The sequence below is a fragment of the Penicillium hordei genome (assembly GCF_028827395.1).
Source record: "Penicillium hordei strain IBT 12815 chromosome Unknown utg000001l_segment0_segment0, whole genome shotgun sequence".
In the NCBI taxonomy this organism is placed as follows: Eukaryota; Fungi; Ascomycota; class Eurotiomycetes; order Eurotiales; family Aspergillaceae; genus Penicillium; species Penicillium hordei.
The window spans coordinates 5,017,438-5,039,647 of record NW_026623142.1 but is presented as its reverse complement, the minus strand read 5'-3'; the positions used below and the strand labels follow the sequence as shown (position 1 = coordinate 5,039,647).

Sequence of the window (22,210 nt, the reverse complement as noted above, 5' to 3'; positions counted from 1 at the left end):
AGTGAATTGCCATGGCTAGACTAGACTAAGGGGGGAGCGCTATTTAATATGCGCTATACTCGGTATGTATCTCTTCATAAAGCAATGCTACAACACGATCTTGTTGCGGTTTTACAAGATGTATCGAGTTATGTAGAAATCAATGTTCAATTCCTCCATGGTCAATTAGATGACCCTTTAAGCTAAAAAGAATTAAACGAAGCTAGACAATTTCCCCGTCTCGGTCCTTGCGTGCTGCTCTGTCGATGGCTTCCTTTCGTCTCCTCTCTGCATTCCTCTTGATCTCTTCTAAAGTGCTGTCAATAATAGTGCCACTCGACTTTTTCTCACGTTCGTCCTTGTCTTCTTGCTTTTCTTCTATCTCCCCTTTCAGCCTTTTCACCTTTCCGTCATACTCGTCTTTAATCTTCTGTTTCTCTGCTCTCTTCTCTGCCCACGTTTTACCCGACTTGTCAACTTCTTCCTCCTTTTTTTTTCTGTCTTGATCGGCATTATCAAGTTGCACTCCCAGCTCTTTAATATCGTCCGGTATCACTTTTTCTGCAACTCTCCTATCGATGTTTATTTTGACCAGAGATTCGATCTGCGATTGAGGCATCTGTTCGTCGAACTTTTCAGTCAGAGCAGCGTCGTATGCCTCCTTGAATTCTCTTGTCCACAGGGTCTGGTACCACTGGAATCTGTCCTCAACGTCGTCCGCCAGCTGGTCCTTTGCGTTGAGAATATACATCCCCTTTACTTCGTTTTCAATCTCCTTGGACAGATTCGGATCCTTCAGTTGAACATTATCCCTTTCTTCCACTCTTTCCTTGATTTTCTCCTTCAGAATATCGTCCAATTCAAGCTCTTTTTCCGAAACGAGGCTCTTCAAGTCTCGGCTCCACCCCTTAACGACATTATCTCTGATATCGATGAAGTAATTTCGCGTCACCCCTCCGCCAATGGCTCCCACGAAAGCCCCCAGTACTTTTCCAAAATACGTTCCAATTGCTGCACAGGAAAGAGTAAGCGCAATGTGGACTCCACCGACCAAGAGGTCCCCTTTATCGATGGACCCATATGTTGAGATCTCGTGAGGCCTATCTAGTGGCCTGGACTGACAGGCTAAAAGATCCAGGGCTACAGCCAACGACTTCACAGCTTCATCCTCGCGCAGCTTTCGACACACCCGGACTATCTCATCAGACGCACTGGTACTCGGATTTGTAATGAGCTGCTTCGTATTGATCTTATCGTACGCATTGCCCCATGGATAGTATCGTTGGCCCGTGATTACCTCCTTTCCCCCGCCCTCCCCAGTCTTGGAAACCTCGCCTGTGAACTGGGGTTTCGAGTGAGGCTGAGGCTCCCCCACTATGCTTGCGCACTTGAACTGAATGCGAAGGTCATGCTGTGACTCAGTTGAACAAGTGACCCATCCCTGGCTATTTGTTTTCTGAGACGTGACTTGTTTTCCGTCGACTATACAAGACACGCATTAGAGCTTGTATTTATTTATATTGGAGATAAATTGGGCTTCTAATCCAGATGAACATACCATAGATGGCACGGGTGACTGAATGAACCATCAGTTCCCATAGCCCGGCTTTATTGGTGTCAAACCGGTAGACTCCTGCCGCGAGACGAAGGTCGAAATTTGGCCCCGGTTTTTCCAGCACCTTGACAGCCTCCCAGTCGTCAGACTGGAATTTGAACCCTTTCTTTTCGATATATTCGGTCGGGTTCGCCTTCTTCTCCGTGACATTAATTAGAAGTCCGCTCAGTAGGTCATTGTCGCTGTATATCTTTTCCAGATAGGCCTGGACAGTGTCTGCGAGGAAAGACTTGTTTTAGTGATTGCCCACCGGTTTGAATATCACAATTGATTGGGGCCATACTCAATTTCTGGGGATCCATAATGAAGTACTTCGGCCAAGCGTCTCTAAGTCTGAACGGGTTGAAATGAGAAAAGAAAATAACTTCTTGAGTCTGGAATATTGGAGATGTCAAGCCAAGATACTTATTAGGCTGGTATTTAGAGAAAAATGCATACAATGTCATAAGTACTAATAGTAGTTCCCAAAATCAAGAAACCGGTGGCTGGCTGGGAGTAGATACCCCTCTTGGTGGAATGTAACATCTACTGCAGTTCAGCTGAAAGCTCAACCTGCAGTGGAAGGAACCAGATGTTCAGGTAGCCATGAATATGACCATCTCTTGTGTTCTAGTGGGGAAGCTTAATGCGATTCGACAACAACCCATCCATTCATGTTGAGTCTAGTACGCCTACCGCCAATGCAGATGCAGACCCAAATCATGATGCGGGGTATAGAATGAATCCAAGTTGCCACTCCTCAATACGACACTAAATGGGATATTGGGTGGTTGCAAAACTCCGCCTGATCAAGTGCTCAGCATACTAGGATTGGAACCCCTCCACACACTTGGTGAATACACTTGGAGGAACAAGCTGAGAACTCATGCCATTCAAAAATGACTAATAACAATGATACAGAAAGTATTCCCTTGTAATATATTAACTAAACCTAGATGCTAGACGAATATAAAATATTAGTACAACTTACTTTCTCTCAAAGGTAAAAGGATTCACTCAGAGCCAGTTTGACATACTTGGCATTGGTGGCCTATTCTAACGTTTATTGATGAAACTATAAACACAAGCACATTTAATAATTATCGAGAACAAGACCCTTCTATTCACAGCAAATAAATCAACCACCACACAGTAATACAACAAAATGAAACCAAAGGAAGAGAAAGAGAACAAGGGGGGAGGGAAAAAAAAAGGAAAGAGATTATAGTATAACAAGGAACCAAAGTAAGTTCGCGGCTGAGCAACTTCAAGCTTGGGTAAATCTGAACTGGATGTCTGTAAACTTTTTTGGGGAGCCTGAAATGGCAACGTGTAGGATGACAGGGAACCTTTTATCTCATGGTCACTCCGTACATTGCTGATCCTATGCCAATTACGTTGTATCTTATTGATAAAACTTACTCCGTACGACCCGTGGCGCGACCTAGGGAGGTTAACCGCCCTGTCACTACACGTAGTAGCCACTTTTGCGTATTCTCCATTTTCCCTCTGAATTATTGATTTAGTGCTTCTGCGTTGCATCGTGGAAGGTACCCAACGCACATGCAAGACACTGGGACGGAACGTGGGGCGCGTTGAGTTTGATTCATGGCCATGCCTTGTTTTTTGGTTATTCAAGATTTGATGAATTAAAGTATTGTTCTCTTAAAAAATAAACAGAAGATACTGTCGAATACCAAGTCCGAATACATGGTAGAAACCAGGTAATATACTAGAAACATCATATAACATTGGGTACCGGGCATACTATATAAAAGTGCATATTATAATTAGTCATTATGGTCCGTATAGATTGTTGAAAGAACGGGTTTTGTCAATTTAGTTAGAGTTGTTAATAACTAGTTAATTGTAATAATACTTAACTATAATACCTCTACTTACTATATAAACCCCTAATAAAAATAAGTACCTCTTATAAAAAAGTAAAGCTTTATAAAAATCAATTTTGATTCTTATTTATATCTTCTAACCTACATTTCTCTCTCTTAATATCTACTTCTTCTCTCCTTTATACTTCGTCTATCCTTCGCCTTTGCCGCCTTCACTATCGTTACCGCTACCGCTTTACCAATATCCCCAAAGAACGGGGAAAAAATGCATTAATTATATAGCTGCAATAAATTGGTATATTTGTATTGTTTGGTTAATAATAAGGGCCCATTATAGGCCCCAATACGCCCTATGGGCACGGTAGATGGGCCCATAGCCGGCCGATGGGCTCGAAGGGTGGGCCCAAAGCCCAACCCATTACTCGAAGCGCCGGGATTAGGAAAAACTGTCAACGAGCAAGTCTTGAACAGACCATCAGCCATTTAAAGGAAGGGTTCGACGGTTGAGGCTCGAGTGCAATGTCATGGATTTGGAAGGCGGCCGCCCAATGTTCTTCCTCCAATCAACCCATCCTTACTTCCTATCATGTCCACTCCCCAGTAAGGGTCGTAGGACTCGAAGTGGATCCATACAACCCCGGAGGTATATATATAGATAGAGGCCATAGTCATATAACCTCGCTTAATAAACACACTACTATATATAGTAGAACTCGAAGTATATTAGAAGCTTAGAGTTTAGTTTGAATATAAGTAGTACTATATGTATTGGCCTTCGTAGTAGTATTGTATACACCCTGTCACTCTGATCGATTAAACCGACGCCCTACATAGTGGGGCTTCATATTTCCCTAGTTATATATAGAAAATTCTCTTGCACAAAGTATGCTTTTTTTTTGCTGCCATCGTATACACCAAACACATACCTTAAAAAAACAGTTGAAAGACATCCAAAAAGAACTTATAAAGATCACCAAAAAGATATGACAAGGCCGCATAAGCGGCCGACTAGTCTTGTATTTATCAATGAATTCCACTGGCCTACAGGCCCTTTCATCATTTCCATCGTAACAACTAGTGGGAATCACCGGGTTCCAAGATCACCTAGGCGGGACAAGGTAGAACCAAGGATTTCTTCACATAAGTTCGACCGCAAGATTAGAAAGCCATAGTCGGCAGGAATTCAAATGCAAGTATTATTCTAGCAATAGTCACTTAAACGCTGAATGCAAGGATTAGATATCTCTTATGCTTCTATGTCCGTCGCCTTATATATGTTTTGTGCGGTACAACGCGAATATAAAAAGTTCCGACTATCTCACGATTTCGTCTCGCCACCATTGGCATTCTTCCAAGAACCAGCGTAATGGTGTTCAACAAGATAAGGCCCTCTGTCCTCCGGGTAGCCACCTTGTCTAGAGGCAAAGGCTGCATTGGGCAGCACGAGCACGTCCTGAAATAGGGTGGGTTCTTTAATATTCGTTATATTCGCTCGGCCAACAGGAATGCCCATTTCTTTTTGCAGGTTCTGCAATATGGCAACAGTCATCGCCTGTGGACCCGTAAGCTCCACCACATCGTTGATCATGGTCATGTTAAGTTCGGCAGTGGTCACATGGTGCTGTGCAGCAGTCGCCTTCAATTTATCGACGACATATTTGATGACCGCCACGATATGGCTTGTCTTGGGTTTTGTCATTATCGTCCAACTTGCGAACTGGAACCCGTCGAATTCCAACCCGACAACGATATTTGTTTTGTTCTTATATTGTTCTGGGATCCAGGTAGAAATTGGGCGGTGGCATGTCACGTCAAGATCGCTCCAGATTCCTCCGTCGATGTATAAGATCAATTGGCGAAGGAGATCGGCTTTTAGAATCGGTACCGGGAGTGAGAGATAGTGGTTCAGGATGTCTGGGTATTCAGCAAAATGTTGACGAACGTACTCGTCTGCACTGTCATCTGTGAGAATCTCATGTCGTAGATGTGGGTTCACATCTAGCCAACTGTGGATGTCTTTCTGGCGGGCGTCGTTGATTCTTTGTGAACCGGCCTTTTGCCAGAGCTTGAATGGGATTGCGGACTGTGTGTGATGATCGTGAGAGTTTGCGATTGGGAGGTGGCTTGGTATTTTCGGGTTTGATATTCGTTTCATATCTTCGATAGGAGGTTCCGGTCGAACCGAGGGAATGATTACGGCACCTGAGGCGGCGGTAACTTTGTCTTCGTTGCAGACGCATGATTCATGAGTAAGAACAATGCTTGGTGGTTGTTTTGCCAGGCTTGATGCAATCCAAAGAAATGAGCAAACGAATAATAGCAGCAAACCGAGTAGATAGTGAAACCGTCCCATGTTGAAGGTGGGAGAACCTCCTGAGGGAAATGTGAACGAGACCAGACTTTCAAAAAGGGATCCACCGACTTATGAAGGAAAAGGGTTTATCTCCTGATGAGCAAGATCGTTCTAGGGCCCACAAAAGCTCAGCTTTCATTGTTTGAAGTTTTGTGTTGTTAGTTCAAGTAGATCAGTATGTGCATACATAGATAGAGCAAGACCTCTGATGTGTCGTAAGAAGTCGCTTCCTTTTTTTCCCCCCAAGTAAAATGCATGGTTTTTTTTTTCATCGCGTGGATATCATTCAGGGTACTAAGATTTCTAAATTTTATTATTTAACGGGGCATTGGCTGACAGCATTTGTGGACATGGGAAGTGTTGATGTTAAGGGTCTCAGATTGGGGGTCTCATTGGTCCAATCATAGGATCCAGTTCAACACGGTGTCAAATTTCCAACGAAATGTCTCAGATACACAGCACTTTTCATTTCTCGAATGGCATCAACCGTGGAAAGGTGTTCTATAAATGGGATATAAGTTCGTACTTTAATCCAATTTTGCTTGGCTGCATTAGTCTGCCGATTTTAAAACTTCTCGCAGTTTCCGTAGCACAATATGCAAGATCCTTGAGCGTATAGAAGGCATATCTAGATTTGATACCAGAAAGATGCAATATAGACAAACCTTGGCCAAGTGACAAAAGAATCGTCATATATGAATATCCAAAACTTGGGCACCTGGTTACATGTTGGCACTTAGGGCCGGTGGCCACCTAGGCCCGGCAAAAGTTGGTGATTAGTCATATTTGATGACGTCTACGTAGGCGGGTTCACAGGTTCACAGGTTCACGATCCCAGGTATCTGAAAGTCCCGAGTCAACTTCGGAATTTGGAAGCTTTCACCTTTCACTCTTAATAATCATGGCTTCCAGAATTGGCACTCAAATGTTCCGTGCATTCAGAGCTGCTCCGCGGCCCTCATGGTCTGCACAGGTGCCGCGTGCGCCCGCTGTCCGCCGCTTCATCTCGGCCAAGGTGGAACAGCCGCATCTGCGCCTGGGATCAATTGGTACAGTCTTAACAGGATTGCATTTGCCAAGATATCATGCTAACATAGATAGCCCCAAACTTCAAGGCATTGACCACCCAGGGCGAGATTGACTTCCACGAGTTCATCGGCGATAAGTGGACCATCCTTTTTCACACCCTGCAGACTTCACACCTGTATTTCTCACCAATACTCTATGAAGACACCGAACTGACATAGAATTAGGTGTGCACAACCGAATTGGGTGCCTTCGCCCGCCTTCAGAATGAATTTGACGCACGCGGCGTTAAGATGATCGGATTGGTGAGTCCCCGCCATTTACAACTCCTACAATGCCGTAGCTGATGCGCCGATTCTCTCCAGAGTGCCAACGAGCTTGGTTCTCACGACCAATGGATCGAGGACATTAACGAAGTCGGCTCCACAAAAGTCCAGTTCCCAATCATCGCCGATGCCGACCGCAGAGTTGCCTTCCTCTACGATATGATCGACCAGGATAGCATCGGACAGAAGGAAATCGCGTTTACCATTCGCTCCGTGTTTATTATCGACCCGAGCAAGAAGATCCGCCTGACCATGATGTACCCCGCCTCCACGGGCCGAAACTCCGCTGAGGTCCTGCGGGTCATTGATTCCCTACAGACCGGTGATAAGAAAGGCGTAGCCACCCCGATCGACTGGAGCGTTGGTGATGATGTCATTGTGCCTCCCTCTGTCAGTACCGCGGATGCCAAGAAGAAGTTTGGCGAAGTTCGTGAGGTTAAGCCTTACCTGCGCTATACTAAGATATAAAGATGTGGATATGTGTAACAACAGATGAAATTGAACAAACGCTATTTTAATGTGGGATCAAACGAGTGTCGCGTGTTCTATTTACAGTAATACACTGAACTATTGACCTTAGCCCTGTGACTTCCTGGAGAATAGGGGGCACGTGCTGGGGTTGCATATCCAAGGAACCCCTGACACTTGTCTCTTTTAGGGTAATCCGGGGATTGATATTTAGGAAATACTAGTACTAACTAGTAGTGTTTCCCACTTGGTACCTATGTTATGCCCCGAATCCATATGCACAGCCTATCATTTCTTGTCTGGCAGGCCTCGGTTATGCAAGCCGATTCACTAGTAGACTAGTCATGAGTCGATCCTTGAACAATTGTGATCAGGCCTCAGTATTTACTGCACTGCCAAGTGCATCATCAACAGGATCCCATGACGATCCCCCTCAAATGTAGCAAGGATCATCCCGTGAATATACATTTCCCCGAGATGAGCACGCGGGCGTTGCTCCTTCCCTGTTCCTATATAGTTTTCTTATAGCCCCCCTCGAGGATCCTATTAGTTTGAAATCCTGCAGATTCAAATCTGGCGGAAATAATGCACTCATTCTCTTGACTGGCCCATATACGATCTTTTTCTTTTTCATTTTGTTTCTTTTGTTTCTCCCAAATCCATCGCCATGGCTCCTTGGGCACATCTAGGTCTAGTCTCTCTTTTCACCCCACTTCTCCTGGCTTCCCCAGTACCAGACGAATCCGACTCTGCTACACACCTGCGCGCGAGAGCAGCAGAAGGCTATGAATCACCCCCATACTATCCCACCCCTCCGGGAGGATGGATTCCCGACTGGGGTGAAGCCTACGCCAAGGCGCATCATCTCGTCGGCAATATGACGCTGGCCGAGAAAGTTAATCTGACGACAGGCACTGGGTTCTTTATGGGGCCCTGCGTAGGGCAAACCGGGAGCGTGCCTCGCTTCAGTATTCCCAACCTGTGCCTCCAAGACAGTCCTCTAGGAATTCGCAACTCGGACCACAACACTGCCTTCCCGCCTGGTATTACGGTTGGTGCAACATTTAACAAAGACCTCATGTATGAGCGAGGTGTTGGGCTCGGCGAAGAGGCTCGCGGTAAGGGAGTCAACGTGCTCCTAGGACCATCTGTGGGATCACTCGGACGCAAGCCTCGCGGTGGACGGAATTGGGAAGGCTTCGGTACTGATCCCACTCTGCAGGCCATTGGTGGTGCCCAGACTGTGAAGGGTATGCAAAGCACCGGCGCCATCGCAGCTATCAAGCATTACATTGGTAATGAGCAGGAGATGCACCGCATGAGCAGTATTGTTACTAAGGGCTATTCCTCTAATATTGATGATCGTACATTGCACGAATTGTACCTCTGGCCTTTTGCCGAGGGTGTTCGCGCGGGTGTAGGGTCCTTGATGACCGCGTATTCCGATGTGAGTCTCGTCAATTCCGCTTTTTGTAACGTGCTGCTGACATCTGGTAGGTCAATAGCTCTTCGTGCTCTCAGAACAGCAAGTTGATCAATGGGATTCTCAAGGATGAGCTTGGTTTCCAAGGATTTGTCATGACGGATTGGCTGGGTCATTACGCTGGCGTTGCATCCGCCATAGCTGGTTTGGATATGGCTATGCCTGGGGATGGAGCAGTTCCCTTGTTTGGAGATTCATATTGGGGCCCTGAGCTGTCGCGTTCGATTTTGAATGGTAGCGTTCCCGTCGACCGTCTCAACGATATGGTACGTGGTCCACTGTGTGAAACCCCCTGGTTATACATGGAAACATACATCCTAAAAAGAGATGTAAAAAGACCACCAAAAAGAAAACTACGACAAGGCCGCATACGCGACCGTCTATTCCTGTTTCCCTCATGGCTAATATACGGGTCTAGGCTCAACGTATCGTTGCTACTTGGTATAAAATGGGACAGGACAAGGACTATCCCTTGCCAAACTTCTCAGCCAATACCCAGGACAAGGAGGGTCCGCTTTACCCCGGCGCTCTATTTTCTCCATCTGGTATCGTTAACCAGTTCGTCGATGTCAGGGGCAATCACAACATCACCGCAAGAGCTGTCGCACGGGAAGCAATAACTTTGCTAAAGAACGACATGGCCATTCTTCCTCTGCGCAGCAATGATTCTCTCAAGGTATTCGGCACAGATGCAGGTGGAAACCCAGACGGTCTCAACTCATGCGCCGACCAAGGATGCAACAAAGGAGTTTTGACCATGGGCTGGGGCAGTGGCACGGCCAGACTACCATATCTCATCACACCCCAGGAGGCCATATCCAATATCACTAAGGATGCTGAGTTCCACATCACCGACAACTTCCCCTCGGACATTACCGCCAATGCCAACGATATCGCTCTGGTTTTCATCAGTGCCGATTCAGGCGAAAACTTTATTACAGTCGAAGGGAACCCGGGGGATCGAACCATAGCTGGACTCAAGGCTTGGCATAATGGTGACGATCTCGTCAAAGCAGCAGCAGAGAAGTTTTCTAATGTAGTCGTGATTGTCCATACCGTCGGTCCCATCCTGATGGAAGAGTGGATTGAACTCAAGTCTGTGAAAGCAGTGGTTGTGGCACATCTCCCCGGACAAGAAGCTGGAAACTCTCTTACCGATGTCCTCTTTGGCGACTATAGCCCAAGCGGTCACATGCCATACACCATTCCCCGCAGTGAAGATGATTACCCGGATAGCGTGGACTTGATCAGCCAACCATTTGGCCAAATCCAGGATACGTTCACCGAGGGGCTATACATCGACTACCGCCACTTCATCAAGGCCAACATCACACCTCGGTATGCATTCGGCCACGGACTCTCCTACACCACCTTCAACTTCTCCCAGCCTTCGCTGTCGACAGGAACTCCACTAGACTCAGCCTACCCAGCTGCACGACCCACCAAGCCGCCAACCCCCTCCTACAATACCAGCATCCCGGACGCATCGGAAGTCGCCTGGTCATCTACCAGCTTCACCCGCATATGGCGCTACCTTTACCCCTACCTGCTCAAGCCGCAGTCGATCACTGCGACAAAGAAATACTCCTACCCAGACGGCTACAGCACCGAGTCGCACCCAGTCCCACGGGCTGGAGGTGGCGAGGGCGGAAATCCCGCTCTCTTTGAAACTGTATTTTCGGTTCTGTTGGAAGTCCGGAATACGGGTAAACGAACCGGCAAGGCTGTCGCCCAGCTGTATGTCGAGCTTCCATCTAGTCTGGGACTGGACACGCCGGCTTTGCAGCTCCGACAGTTTGAGAAGACGAAAGAGCTTGCCCCTGGTGAGAGTGAGACGGTTACACTGCATCTTACTCGCAAGGATGTTAGCGTTTGGGATGTTGCCGTGCAAGATTGGAAGGCTCCTGTCAATGGACAGGGCATTAAGATCTGGGTTGGAAATAGTGTTGCTGATCTGCCTGTTCTCTGTGTGGTCGGAGGAAAGTGTTCGGTTCAATAAGGGAGAGTTGATGCTTTGCGATGAACTTTTTACTTTGTTTTCTTGTCTATATTCGGCTCCTCTATGTTCATTCGACTCGAGTTTGAATATATTGTTACGCGTTACATATATTTATGTGAATAATATCGATCCCTCTGCTTGTCTTGATTTGACCATTTGACTTGACCCTTGGGTGTGGATTCGTTTTCTACTCTGTCATAGCAAGATACATATGATGAGTCTAAACCTTAGAATCCATCCTATTGTGGGTCGCCTCATAATTTGCTGCATGTTTAAACTTAATTTAGCGTCCCATTTATTCTCATCAAACTCCATGCGTCTTACAAATATTTACAGGGATGGAGAACAGGTAGATACATTTCAAAAAATCTATACGCTATGTACATTATCCTCAACGACCGGCGTCTTCTCAACATTCAATCCCGTCTTCGTCTCAACATGCTCCTTATTCAACTTGGTCTTTAGAATAAAAGCAGAAAAGAACACCCCAACAGCAGACATGCACGTATAAAGAATCCACATATTCCTCAAACTCCAAGCAAAAGCCTCCCTAACCGCAAGCAACTGCTCCGGATCTGTAATGAATTTAATCGACTCGATACTCGCAGCCGCCGAATCTCCCGACATCTGAGCCGCCATGCTAGTCGACATACCAGAAGCCAACAAACTGGACTGCCTCTGGCCCATACTATTCTGGAAGACGACACCGCCAATCACAATAGAGGCTGCGGTTGCCATGTTGCGAATGAAGCCGATTGTTGCCGTTGCGGTCGCGGTGTCTTCCTGCGAGACCATAGCCTGGATGGCGATTATGGGTGTTTGGAAGAGGAATCCGGCGCCGAGACCGCTGAGCATCTGGTACCCGACTATCTTACCGACGGAGGATCCCACGCCCAGGTTGATGTACAGTCCATTTCCGATGGTCATTAGTACCAGGCCGATCCAGATAAGTTCGAGGTATCGACCTGTGCGGTGGATGATTGCGCCGGTGAACATGCCGGAGAATGCTTCCATCACGACGAGTGGAAGAATAAGGACACCGGATCCCATTGGTGAGGAGCCGTGTACGGATTGCAGGTACAGGGGGATGTAGTATTCCCCGGCGATGAAGACCTACAGGGTTCGTTAGTGGTTGGAGACGACCAATGGAACGGAGATACTAACAAAGCCATGCGCAAATGCTACTAGCAGGGTAGCAATGTTAGAGAATCGAGTGAAGATATCCATAGGCATCAAGGGATACTTGGCTAGTTTCTTCTCGCTGTAGACGAACAGCAAGGAACATAGAGACCCGAAGACAATCAGACAGATGACTTGCGGTGATTTCCAGGCAAAAGTCTCACCACCAAAGTCCAATCCCAATAAAAGCATGAGAGTAAGACCCAGAACCGAGAGACTGCCGAACCAGTCAATGGCGCGAACGCCATCCATGATTTTCGTCTGGGGGTTATGGACATCCAAGAAAAAGAAAAGAAGCACAAATGTCACCCCGGAGATCGGTAGATTGATCCAGTAAGTCCATCTCCAAGTGACATACTGACTGAATGCACCACCAAGCAGAGGTCCGACACCACCAGCGAAAGCCCACATAACCTCCATCAGGCCAAGATATAAACTGCGGTGTCTGTTACAACGGGTTAGTAAGCCCCCTCCATGATAAGTATAAACAGCCAAAAAGCAGCTTGTAGATAATCGAAGTATCGTACCTAACACTGAACAAATCCGAAATAATGATGGTAACGAGCTGGAGCAAACCACCACCAGCGACACCCTGCAGCGCTCGACCAGCGATCAACATCTCCATACTAGTAGCAGCAGCGCAAACAATGGAGCTGAGGAAAAACCACCCAACAGCCAAAAGCAAGATAGGCTTCCGTCCCCAGATATCAGAAAGCTTGGCCCAAATACATGCGCTGGCGGCGGAGCTGAGAAGGTACGCTCCACCAATCCACGTATACCCAGCGGAAGAGTGGAAATACGCTGCGATTGTGGGGATCGCCGTTGCCATGATCGTCTGATCTAGTGCGGCGATAAACATTGATAACTAGTACGAATTAGTAGACGAATCTGAGGTTTTCAGCGTCCACGGAACTTACTGAAAGCGCTACCATAATTGCGGTAACTTGGATTTTGCTTCGCCCTTTGGGCGGAGCTTCTTGGATTTCCATTGATGCTGCCATTGGTAGATTTGGAAGATTCTAATTTTTTGAGGTTGAAGATTTCGAAAATATTTTCTCCCCCGGATTAATTTTGTGGGGCACATTGGGGGCTTGTTTGGTAGGGAACAGGGGAAGGGTCAAGGATTTTAAATGAGTCACACAATTTCATTTTGCGAAAAGACTATCTGAGTATTGATTCAACACCGGCGAAAATGAATGTGTCAAGTAAAAAAGAGAGCCTCTCAGTCAAACCATGACCGCAATCCAGTCTGAACAAAATATCAATTCACTCTCCGACCAACCGTAACCCCGAAGTTAACTAGCGCCGTCGCAGTCTCGCAATGGGCCTCGAACTCATGAACCAACTGCTCAGTCATCCCACGTGCCTGCTTGGTATCCTCAGCTTGACCGATAGCAACCATACAAGCCGGCACCAGAGCACACATCACACCGGCAACCCATTTCTGCGCGATAGGTCGCAGATGCTCCTTCCCAGAAGTAGTGTAAGTCTCACGGACGACATCGGCAAACCCAGAATCGGAGATCTCGTCAAACACACGCTGTGGAGCAAACGGCCACAGGCCTAGTTTGAGCATGGCTACGATCACGCATTCACGCAGTCGGGTTATTACTTCTGGCTCTGGAACCGCGTCTGTGCAGAAAGATGTGTGGTCAACCTCTTCCCATTGGATCCATCCGTTTGGTTCTATGGTTGTTAATCGGGCAGTCTAGTTTGAGAGGAGGTATTCTTTTGGTGAAGGAAGAGAAAAGAGAAAAGAGGTAAAGGAAGGGAAGGGAAAACATACTGAGCAAAGCACGCGCGTTGGCAAGCACCCGTATGTAATCAACTTGTTTCAGGCCTGCTGTGAGGAGTCGGATGTGTACGAGGTCGTATCGGCCACGGTGCTCTTCTGGAAATGGAACCAGCGCGTTGTGGACACTAAGTGGGATTGGGTTTTGGCCGGGTCGTTGGATCTCATGGTGTGGTGGGTACTGAGTTGAGGAGATGTCGAAGCCATGAAGATAGACTGACTTATTGGGAAGGAAGTCGGCGACATCTTCGAGCCAGATGCTGTGGTGAGTTAGCTTCTGTGCGACAATAGCTTCTTGTTTGTTTCAGATCTAAAAAAAGGAATGCCATCGAAATGAACATACCCAGTGCCAGTGCCCAAGTCAGCCACTGCTGTAAGTTGGTCTTTTGGAATCGACGGGTGTATGAGGTTGGAGAGATCGACGAGAAAGCGATGTTGGTTATTGAGACTATAAGATATTAGCACCAGCCAAATCGGGGGTACCTGAACTATCGAGTAGGAACTCCTGTAAGGGTTCCAAGGTTGGTGACAGGGGAATCTTGAAGACATAGAATATCTGGGATATACTTCATGCATTGAAGATGTGACATAGTGCGACAAGAAAACACAAACCGCTGAGTCTCTGCTGCGTTTCGGTCCAATATGTAGACCGAGCGAGAAACGCCAACCATATTGACGAGGCTCGTGAAAAGTCTGAATAGACTGGAGAGAAGTTTCTGAAATGGAAGAGAATTCATTTTTGGAAAGTGGAAATCTAAGTAGGTCTAGTCTGTGGTAATCCAAAACCAGAGGTGACCGGCACCTTCTTATATTATCTGATCTAACGATGATCTAAATATCTCCATCCATGGATATTTACATATCACCTCAACAATCGAACCATGCCAGCACACAAAGAAAAACGCCATCTAGCCCCGATCTCCACAGAATAACCATACACAAGTAAACTTCCCGGGCCAATATCGAACATATAACCAACGTATCAAATACTCTTAGATCTCAGGAAGTGAAAATTGCCAGGACACGAGGTAATGTCTTTTCGAACAAAGCCAGAATCATGCATGGAATCCCCTATCTGGCTTAGAACCCAGTTTCATTCCAGGCTAGCCAAATCCTGGTCAGTGTATCAAACCCAGAATCAGCCAATGTCCAAACATCATCGACCTTCCTATGGAGGGGGCAGCTGCGTTTATAAAAGCCACATGTGTATCGTGGAATTATGAACTTGAAATGCAAACTTCCCCTACGTTGTACATCGGAAGTGGGAGTGTACTTTGTGCAACACCTCAAAGGCCTAAGAGCTTGACGGCTTCGGGACCAGACGATCTCTATGCGCGGATACGGGGAGACAACGTTAGAATATCAAGCGGTGGAGTATGGGGCGACAGTGAGATGATCCGATTCGAGACGTTCTCTTTCCTCTTTATGGAGTATGGCGTTAAACGTTAATTGGGAGTTGGTCTGGAATTTGTTGGCTATGTCTACAGTCTATTGACCTGGAGGATTCCAGATGCAATGAATAACCAGGTATGCAATTCAAAAGATAGTTTTATAATTTTACAAAAATGAGACCCTAAATAAAGAACTTGACAGCCCTCAAGACTTATCCACCAAGTTAGCAAACACATACCGGAAAATCTCCCGGCTTTTATACAAATTCTCCACCCGCATGCGCTCGTTATCCAAATGGGCATTGTCACTGGCCTGTCCACAAGGCAAGTTCGCTGCCGGGGCCGAAAACTCCTTTTCCAAGAACCGGATTGTCGGAATGGACCCGCCCTCACGGATGAACATCGGTTTCACTTTGCCGGCGCCGGACGCAACAGCTGGTCCATTTGCCGTTGGGGGTTTGATATCCGGAGCAGATTCAGCCCGGATTGGCAATGCGACTGGCTTCTCAGACGATGCTGGTGTGGCTTGTGTGAGAGTCGAGGACGTTGGCACTGTGGCGGCCGTTTGCGTGGACCGTTTGCGCGCAGCTTCCTTACCCGCTGATGAGGTCGTTGTCGATGTGATTACCCGCTCAACGTGCGAGGCTAGACTGTCGTCGGAGTCTTTGCGGCGGAGTTCGGGAATCGGTCCCGCGCTTGGTTTGGGCTTGGTCGCTAGGCGAGTGTTTGGTGATTGTGGGAGGGGCGGGTATTGACGTTTCGGATCCTCTTGAGCCGGGGACCATGCTGCAGTGATCGCCTCCGACAGCGTGGCAAAGATTTCGTTATCTGGGTCTCCGAGCCAGGCGTCGGATTTACCGGTGATTTCGACTGTGAGGTCGTTTTGGGAGTCGAGCAGTGCGAATTGCTCTTGCGCATAGGCGGTGAGGTCGGCTGCGACTTCGTCGGCGTGCTGATCCGGTACGATGCGGATCGATAGGGTTGCTTTGGCGCGGCGCGCAATGGTCGTTGCGCTCTTGCTTCCAGGAACTTCCACTGAGTGTACGGTCAAGGCGGGTTCACGCCAGCGATGCATCAGTGAATTGATCAGCGCCTGGCTGTTGGGGATCTCTGGGTGTTGCAGAAGCAATACATCGGCAATGGCCTCGAACCGCTTCTGCTCGGCGTCTGTGAGAGGCCTGACAGCATCGTGGAAGCCGGGCAGATTGATTGTGCCTTTGCGTCCCACAATTGTGGACAGAAGCATGGCAATATCCTTGACTGGTTCATCCAGCAATGTACTGCCATCGATACCACTGTGAAGATCAGGATGGTCGCTTGTAACGACCAAGTTCGCATGAACCACACCGCGTAGCCCGTAAGTTAAGCACGGGTTGTAGTCGTCAAGCCAGTAACTGTTGGCTAGCAGAACCCAGTCCACGGATCCAATCTGAGCCTTATGCTCACGAACTGTTTCGTGGAAACCTTGGGACCCGGACTCCTCCTCGCCCTCAATGAGGAAGACTACGTTGCATCGCAAGGTCTTTGTTCGGGCGAGATCTGCTGCGGCATACAGTGATGCCAGAATGGGTCCCTTGTTATCAGAGACACCACGGCCGTACAGAAATCCGTTGATAGAAGTGAGCTGATAAGGATCTGTCCTCCACTTGGGTCGGTTCGTCTCCGCGCCCACAACATCATAGTGACCATAGAAGAGGATAGTCTTGTCCACCTTGTCAGGTGACGTAGCGTTAAATCTAGCAAAAACAATGGGATTGGTATCTTGGCCAGTAGTCAGGAGCTTGGTCTTGGCACCGAGGTAGTTGCAGTGTCGCCGAAGGAAAGCAGCACCCTGGTTACATTCGCCAGCGAATTTGGGACTTGCTGAGATAGTCTTGAAAGAGACGAACTTTGCAAGACTGTTGACCATTTCGTCTAGTTAAAATTTAGCGAGCGTTCGACGCGAATCATGTGTATGGGACGTACCGTTGCTGATCGGAGGCAGCTCTTCCTGGGTCATAAAGAATTCAGTCAAATCCCAGATTCCTACTGAATTGTCATTTCCACCTGTGGCATAGATCTGGCGATCCTTGAACCGTCCAGCAGCCGAGGCGAGCATGGTTCCTTCATGAGCAACCCAGCCACCGACCTCTTCGAAGCGGGAGTTGAATTTCTATCAGAGGTTAGCGGAAGTTGATTCGAAGTAGACAGAAATCCAAATCAGCACATACCTTGACCGTTCCGCTAGAGTCACCACAAATAGCGACACCCTGGATGACGTGCACAGCCCACAGATCCCCAGTATGTCTAGTGATCCGCTTAACGAGCTGCTGAGAGTCCAAATTCCAAATGTTAAGGGCGCCGCCTGCCAAACCACAGTAGAGTAGTGATCCCTCCACAGCGACACTCAGCACAGGATCTCCATTCTGTAGCTTGGCAATTGGAGATGGAGCCGCGCCGGGATCCTGACCCAGGCGCCACAACTTCACCGCACCATCGCCCGCACCAGTCAAAAGTACCGCCTCGGAAGGAGCGGTCTCAACCAGGCCTTTGACTAGAAGCATGGAGTAGACGTAGCCATGATGCGCGAAGAGCTTATGATGATCCCGCTTGAAGCTCAACACACGACCACCGTCGGAGAGAGCACCGTCTGATGATCCCGAAGCGCGAGTACCGTCGGGGCCTCGAGAATCAAAGAAGCGATGCGTCCGCTTAGATGGATGAGCGGAATATGCTTGGTTCAATGACAATCCTTGCTCGGAGAGATCACACCACTGCCCAAATTAGAATATCGCTAAACAAGGGCGCAGGCAAGGGTCCGATACCTGTATACTTGTGTTCTGTGCACCACAGTAAATAGTTTGGTTATCCGGTGAATAGACTACTGTAAATATATCACCCACATCGTGGTGTGAATAAATGGAGTAGAGACGTTCAAATGTTCGCGTGGACCACACCTGTCCGCGTCATTAATCCCGGTTCGTGAGATTCATCATTTGCATGACTCACATTGACCACGGAGTCACCGCCGCTTGAAAATAGTAAATTTCCATCTTCGGAGAGATAGAGGCCTAGCACACTCTCTTTGTGCGCGTGGACTGATGCCACTAGATCATATGTTTCAAGGGACCACGCCTGATGAAATGGTCAGCCTTGGGCCTTGGCAGTAGAGAAACATTGCTGTAGACATTTTGGAATAACAATCCAAACTAACTTACAACAATATCTCCTCCTTGTAGACCAGCAAAAACACATTGTTCATCAACGGCCAGAGCGAGAACGGAGCGACTGGCGAGAACGCGGTGGCCGATGCCGCAGTCACTATTGGGAAGGGCACTGGCATCAACATGAGAATCCGAGTCCCAATTTTTCTGATCCTCCTCGGAGGTACTCTCTAATTCGACTAAATCCATGATCAGTCTATGCTTTTTGCAATTTGCAATGGTTTGCAATGGTTTTCAACGTGGAGAGTCAAGTGATGTTGGTGTTCTCGGATTCTCTCCGCTTCAAAAAATCCAACCAAACAGAACACTGGAAATCTCCCGGATTCACTCCATTCCTTTTTTTTTTTTTTTGAGGTTATAGAACTTCAATTGTTTCTAAAACAAAATGAAGGAAGATGAAGGAATATGAATCACAAGGCGGCACGGGAACAAAATAAAAAAGCAATAATAACAAGAAGGTATTGCACCATCGAGAAAATATTTGACTCACCATCCCTAGCATCCCTTTGATTCTGACAACAAGTCCTTCTATACGGGAAAAAAAATATCAGTTGTCGAATTTATTGAGTTTGGCTCGTCTATGCCACGGTCGCATGTCCATTCATTGAATCTTCTTTGGAATTTGTCACTATGAAACACACCTTGGCTCCCATGATAGCCGTGCTAAAGGGGTACTGGAGCGACGGCCGGTCATGATATAGGGGTTTGGGATTCAGTTTAGATCTTACGATAGATCCAGGATGGGTGAGATTGGAGTATCAATGAAAAACGGTCCATAGAAAAAAAAAGAACAATGAAACGCACACCGATGTTGATCTGCACTCCAATCTGGAGCTCTCTATTGATAAGGGAGAAAGATACCTACACGGAGTACTTTGTAGGATCCTGCCGGAGACCTGGGTACCTACCAACCCCTGATGGCTTCCATCCTTCAATACTGGACTAGAAATATTGGCCTGCAGGTGCCCATCTGTGATCAATGTGTCCAGGTTATCTTAGGAAACCCTTGAAAATGACTCGAAATCAAGTGATACATCAGTAATTGCGCCATTTTGGTCTTTAAATCATCATTTCGGAAAGATACCTGAAAGCAGATACACAAAATATATATCCCGGGAGGTGAAAAAGTGACAAGTCTCCGAAATCATCGCGCTGTCCTCACATGTTAACGCCCCAGCACCGCCACACCTGGCTGACACAGAGTTGTACAGGTGACACCAGCCACAGTGGCGGTGACACCGATGGCCAATCAGATATCAGATGTCACCGCTCTTTGCATCTTTTAACAGCTGATCGAATGTTAATGCAGAGACTATATTGCATGTACCTGTGTCAAAGAGCAAGGATTATTTCCGTTCCATTTTTCCCCCCTTCGATGCAATCTAAATATAATAATATGATCTCCATTTCCCTAGAAATTCTCTTCCGGGTCCCGGCACATGCAGCTATACCGCAAATATCGACTTTGGCGCCCAACAGCCTTTGAGTGTGATATGCGATGTGAGCTCATCGAACCTACCGAGCCCATTGATACGTGTCTGCCTCCTAAAGTGGCACCCAATTACCCTGCATTATAGTTCCTGCAGCCTGGCCCTGTTCGTTGCTCTGCCCAACGTGGATGCGCTTGATCCCCAGCCTCCCTGTTCCGCATCACTTCCACGCCTTAAAACCTCGTTGGGACGCCTCCGATCGGACCTTTGCGCTGATAAAGGCCTGAGGTTAAACAACCCAACTGCATTCTTAACCGAGAACTCTCAAGGGCTGTGTCTTGCTTATTCTTACTCTTTTATACCCTGCTTGGTTCTTCCATACTTGGTCTATACCCCGGACATTTCTTTTAAGCCCCTTTTTCTTTTCTTTTTCTACCCTACACCGCTTCCTTGTCGACCGTCGATCTGGACCATCTGATGACTGATTTCCGATAACGTCGTCGGAACGACTTACTATTCGCCATGGCACCTTTTGGTCAAACGATCGCCGTGATTGACAAGTCCGGCAAAGTTGTGAGCACCGTAAGTTCGATCTCCAGCGGAGACCCAACCCCGCATTTTGACAAGAAAGTATTAGAGCAAGCAATTATTTGGTGTTTTCAGCCATGCCAAAAATGCCTATCGCGAGCGCAAATCCGCCTTTCAATCAGAACGCAATGCAAAAATTGCAGAGCAACAAGCACTCCAAGGACTCGCCAACTATCAGATCGATGACGCGCCGTCGGTAGCCCCATCTCGACGAAGCCGTGGGACTCGATCAAGACATCACAGCAGCCGCAGTCATCATGCTTCATCCCACTACGATGATGGACAGACAGTTGTATCGCGGCAGGACTCTCAATACGAGCCCCCGCAGACAATCGCCCGCCGTCATACGCATCACGATGTGTCGGTCCGAGATGCCCCTCGACCATCAACGGCTCGGTCAAGATCCGACGCGCATATCGACATGGATCTTGCATATGGAGACGCCTCTCATGCAGCCTTATCTCGATATAACCCCCCAGAGCCGAAGGACGATCAACAGCAACTTGATGGTCTTGTCAACAAGGCACAGTGGCTTCTCGAAGAAGCACACTGTGTGCAACATGGTGCTACCGCGACTATCGCCCATCTCCAGAAGAACCCAGATGCCATGGCCGCTGTTGCCTTGACTCTCGCGGAGATCAGCAACCTGGGCAGCAAGATGGCGCCCGCCGCATTGACCACCATCAAGTCAGCCGCGCCAGCCGTCTTCGCTCTCCTTTCCAGTCCTCAATTCCTCATCGCTGCCGGAGTCGGTCTAGGTGTGACGGTGGTCATGTTTGGAGGATACAAGATTATCCAAAGAATCAAAGCCGGCGCTATCGGGGAAGAAGGAAAGCCCGCCGAGATGGAAATGGAAATGGAAGAAATGATGGAGTTGAACACAGAAGAGCTCAGCTCTGTTGAGATGTGGAGACGCGGTGTCGCTGACGAGCAAGCCTACAGCGTTGGAACATCTGTTGACGGCGAATTCATCACACCCACCGCAGCAGCCATGTCTGGCATTGATGTGACCACTGCTCGCGCGCGACGGGATCCTCGTTTCAAATTCGAAGAAGATGCCTCGGTCGCTTCATCCCGTCGCTCCCGCCGTTCACGTACCACCCGAGCTCCGACACATGCACCATCGCATGCACCGTCAGAGCGGCACGAACGGAGATCAAAGGCTCCTTCGGAGGCACCGAGTGGATTCTTCGGACGGAGCTCCTCCAGGTCCAAGGCGCCATCAAAAGCCCCCAGCAGAGCGCCTAGCAGAGCACCAAGCAGAAGCCGAGCTCCTAGTCGAGCTCCCAGTCGCGCCCCATCTAAACATGGCACCTATGTCTCCGAAACCGAGAAACGACCCAAGGAGAAAAAGAAAGGCCCTAGCCGACTACGACTCATGTTCACCTCTTCCTCTTGACACACCAACCCTCGCCACCTGGCAGAATCATAATTTGTACATACATATATCCACCATTGCCTGATGTCATTAATGGGTGGATATGCATCTTATACGGCCCATGTAGCCACTTTGATCCACTCAACGCTTCTTACGACGACCCATGAATTA

The 22,210-nt window shown here is 47.9% G+C and overlaps 9 protein-coding genes across 9 annotated transcripts; 4 read left to right on the top strand and 5 right to left on the bottom strand.

The window, feature by feature from the left end:
• Window positions 1–202: 202 nt before the first annotated feature.
• Window positions 203–1,896, bottom strand: N7537_001909 (uncharacterized protein; the record flags this gene model as incomplete). The annotated part of the gene is made up of 3 exons (XM_056892967.1): window positions 203–1,461; window positions 1,538–1,810; window positions 1,878–1,896. The coding sequence occupies 3 exons, from the start codon at window positions 1,894–1,896 to the stop codon at window positions 203–205; spliced, it is 1,551 nt and encodes a 516-aa protein (XP_056757962.1).
• Window positions 1,897–4,741: 2,845 nt separating this feature from the next.
• N7537_001908 (glycosyltransferase family 32 protein) lies at window positions 4,742–5,776 on the bottom strand (the record flags this gene model as incomplete). Its single annotated transcript, XM_056892966.1, has 1 exon — window positions 4,742–5,776. One exon carries the CDS (start codon window positions 5,774–5,776, stop codon window positions 4,742–4,744), a length of 1,035 nt encoding a protein of 344 aa, XP_056757961.1.
• A 901-nt stretch (window positions 5,777–6,677) lies between these two features.
• Window positions 6,678–7,596, top strand: N7537_001907 (peroxiredoxin; the record flags this gene model as incomplete). Its single annotated transcript, XM_056892965.1, has 5 exons — window positions 6,678–6,825; window positions 6,878–6,934; window positions 6,970–6,980; window positions 7,030–7,107; window positions 7,168–7,596. 5 exons carry the CDS (start codon window positions 6,678–6,680, stop codon window positions 7,594–7,596), a joined length of 723 nt encoding a protein of 240 aa, XP_056757960.1.
• A 667-nt stretch (window positions 7,597–8,263) lies between these two features.
• On the top strand, window positions 8,264–11,078 carry N7537_001906 (beta-glucosidase; the record flags this gene model as incomplete). The annotated part of the gene is made up of 3 exons (XM_056892964.1): window positions 8,264–9,043; window positions 9,094–9,345; window positions 9,498–11,078. The coding sequence occupies 3 exons, from the start codon at window positions 8,264–8,266 to the stop codon at window positions 11,076–11,078; spliced, it is 2,613 nt and encodes an 870-aa protein (XP_056757959.1).
• A 369-nt stretch (window positions 11,079–11,447) lies between these two features.
• On the bottom strand, window positions 11,448–13,258 carry N7537_001905 (MDR family MFS transporter; the record flags this gene model as incomplete). The annotated part of the gene is made up of 4 exons (XM_056892963.1): window positions 11,448–12,191; window positions 12,243–12,702; window positions 12,785–13,122; window positions 13,175–13,258. The coding sequence occupies 4 exons, from the start codon at window positions 13,256–13,258 to the stop codon at window positions 11,448–11,450; spliced, it is 1,626 nt and encodes a 541-aa protein (XP_056757958.1).
• A 260-nt stretch (window positions 13,259–13,518) lies between these two features.
• Window positions 13,519–14,720, bottom strand: N7537_001904 (putative LaeA-like methyltransferase; the record flags this gene model as incomplete). Its single annotated transcript, XM_056892962.1, has 4 exons — window positions 13,519–13,943; window positions 14,044–14,309; window positions 14,393–14,497; window positions 14,662–14,720. 4 exons carry the CDS (start codon window positions 14,718–14,720, stop codon window positions 13,519–13,521), a joined length of 855 nt encoding a protein of 284 aa, XP_056757957.1.
• A 925-nt stretch (window positions 14,721–15,645) lies between these two features.
• N7537_001903 (glutamine amidotransferase subunit DUG2) lies at window positions 15,646–18,832 on the bottom strand (the record flags this gene model as incomplete). The annotated part of the gene is made up of 6 exons (XM_056892961.1): window positions 15,646–17,354; window positions 17,406–17,592; window positions 17,651–18,193; window positions 18,245–18,376; window positions 18,429–18,554; window positions 18,638–18,832. 6 exons carry the CDS (start codon window positions 18,830–18,832, stop codon window positions 15,646–15,648), a joined length of 2,892 nt encoding a protein of 963 aa, XP_056757956.1.
• Window positions 18,833–20,082: 1,250 nt separating this feature from the next.
• N7537_001902 (uncharacterized protein) lies at window positions 20,083–20,360 on the top strand (the record flags this gene model as incomplete). The annotated part of the gene is made up of 2 exons (XM_056892960.1): window positions 20,083–20,143; window positions 20,221–20,360. The coding sequence occupies 2 exons, from the start codon at window positions 20,083–20,085 to the stop codon at window positions 20,358–20,360; spliced, it is 201 nt and encodes a 66-aa protein (XP_056757955.1).
• Window positions 20,361–20,595: 235 nt separating this feature from the next.
• Window positions 20,596–22,060, top strand: N7537_001901 (uncharacterized protein; the record flags this gene model as incomplete). The annotated part of the gene is made up of 2 exons (XM_056892959.1): window positions 20,596–20,655; window positions 20,711–22,060. 2 exons carry the CDS (start codon window positions 20,596–20,598, stop codon window positions 22,058–22,060), a joined length of 1,410 nt encoding a protein of 469 aa, XP_056757954.1.
• Window positions 22,061–22,210: the final 150 nt, after the last annotated feature.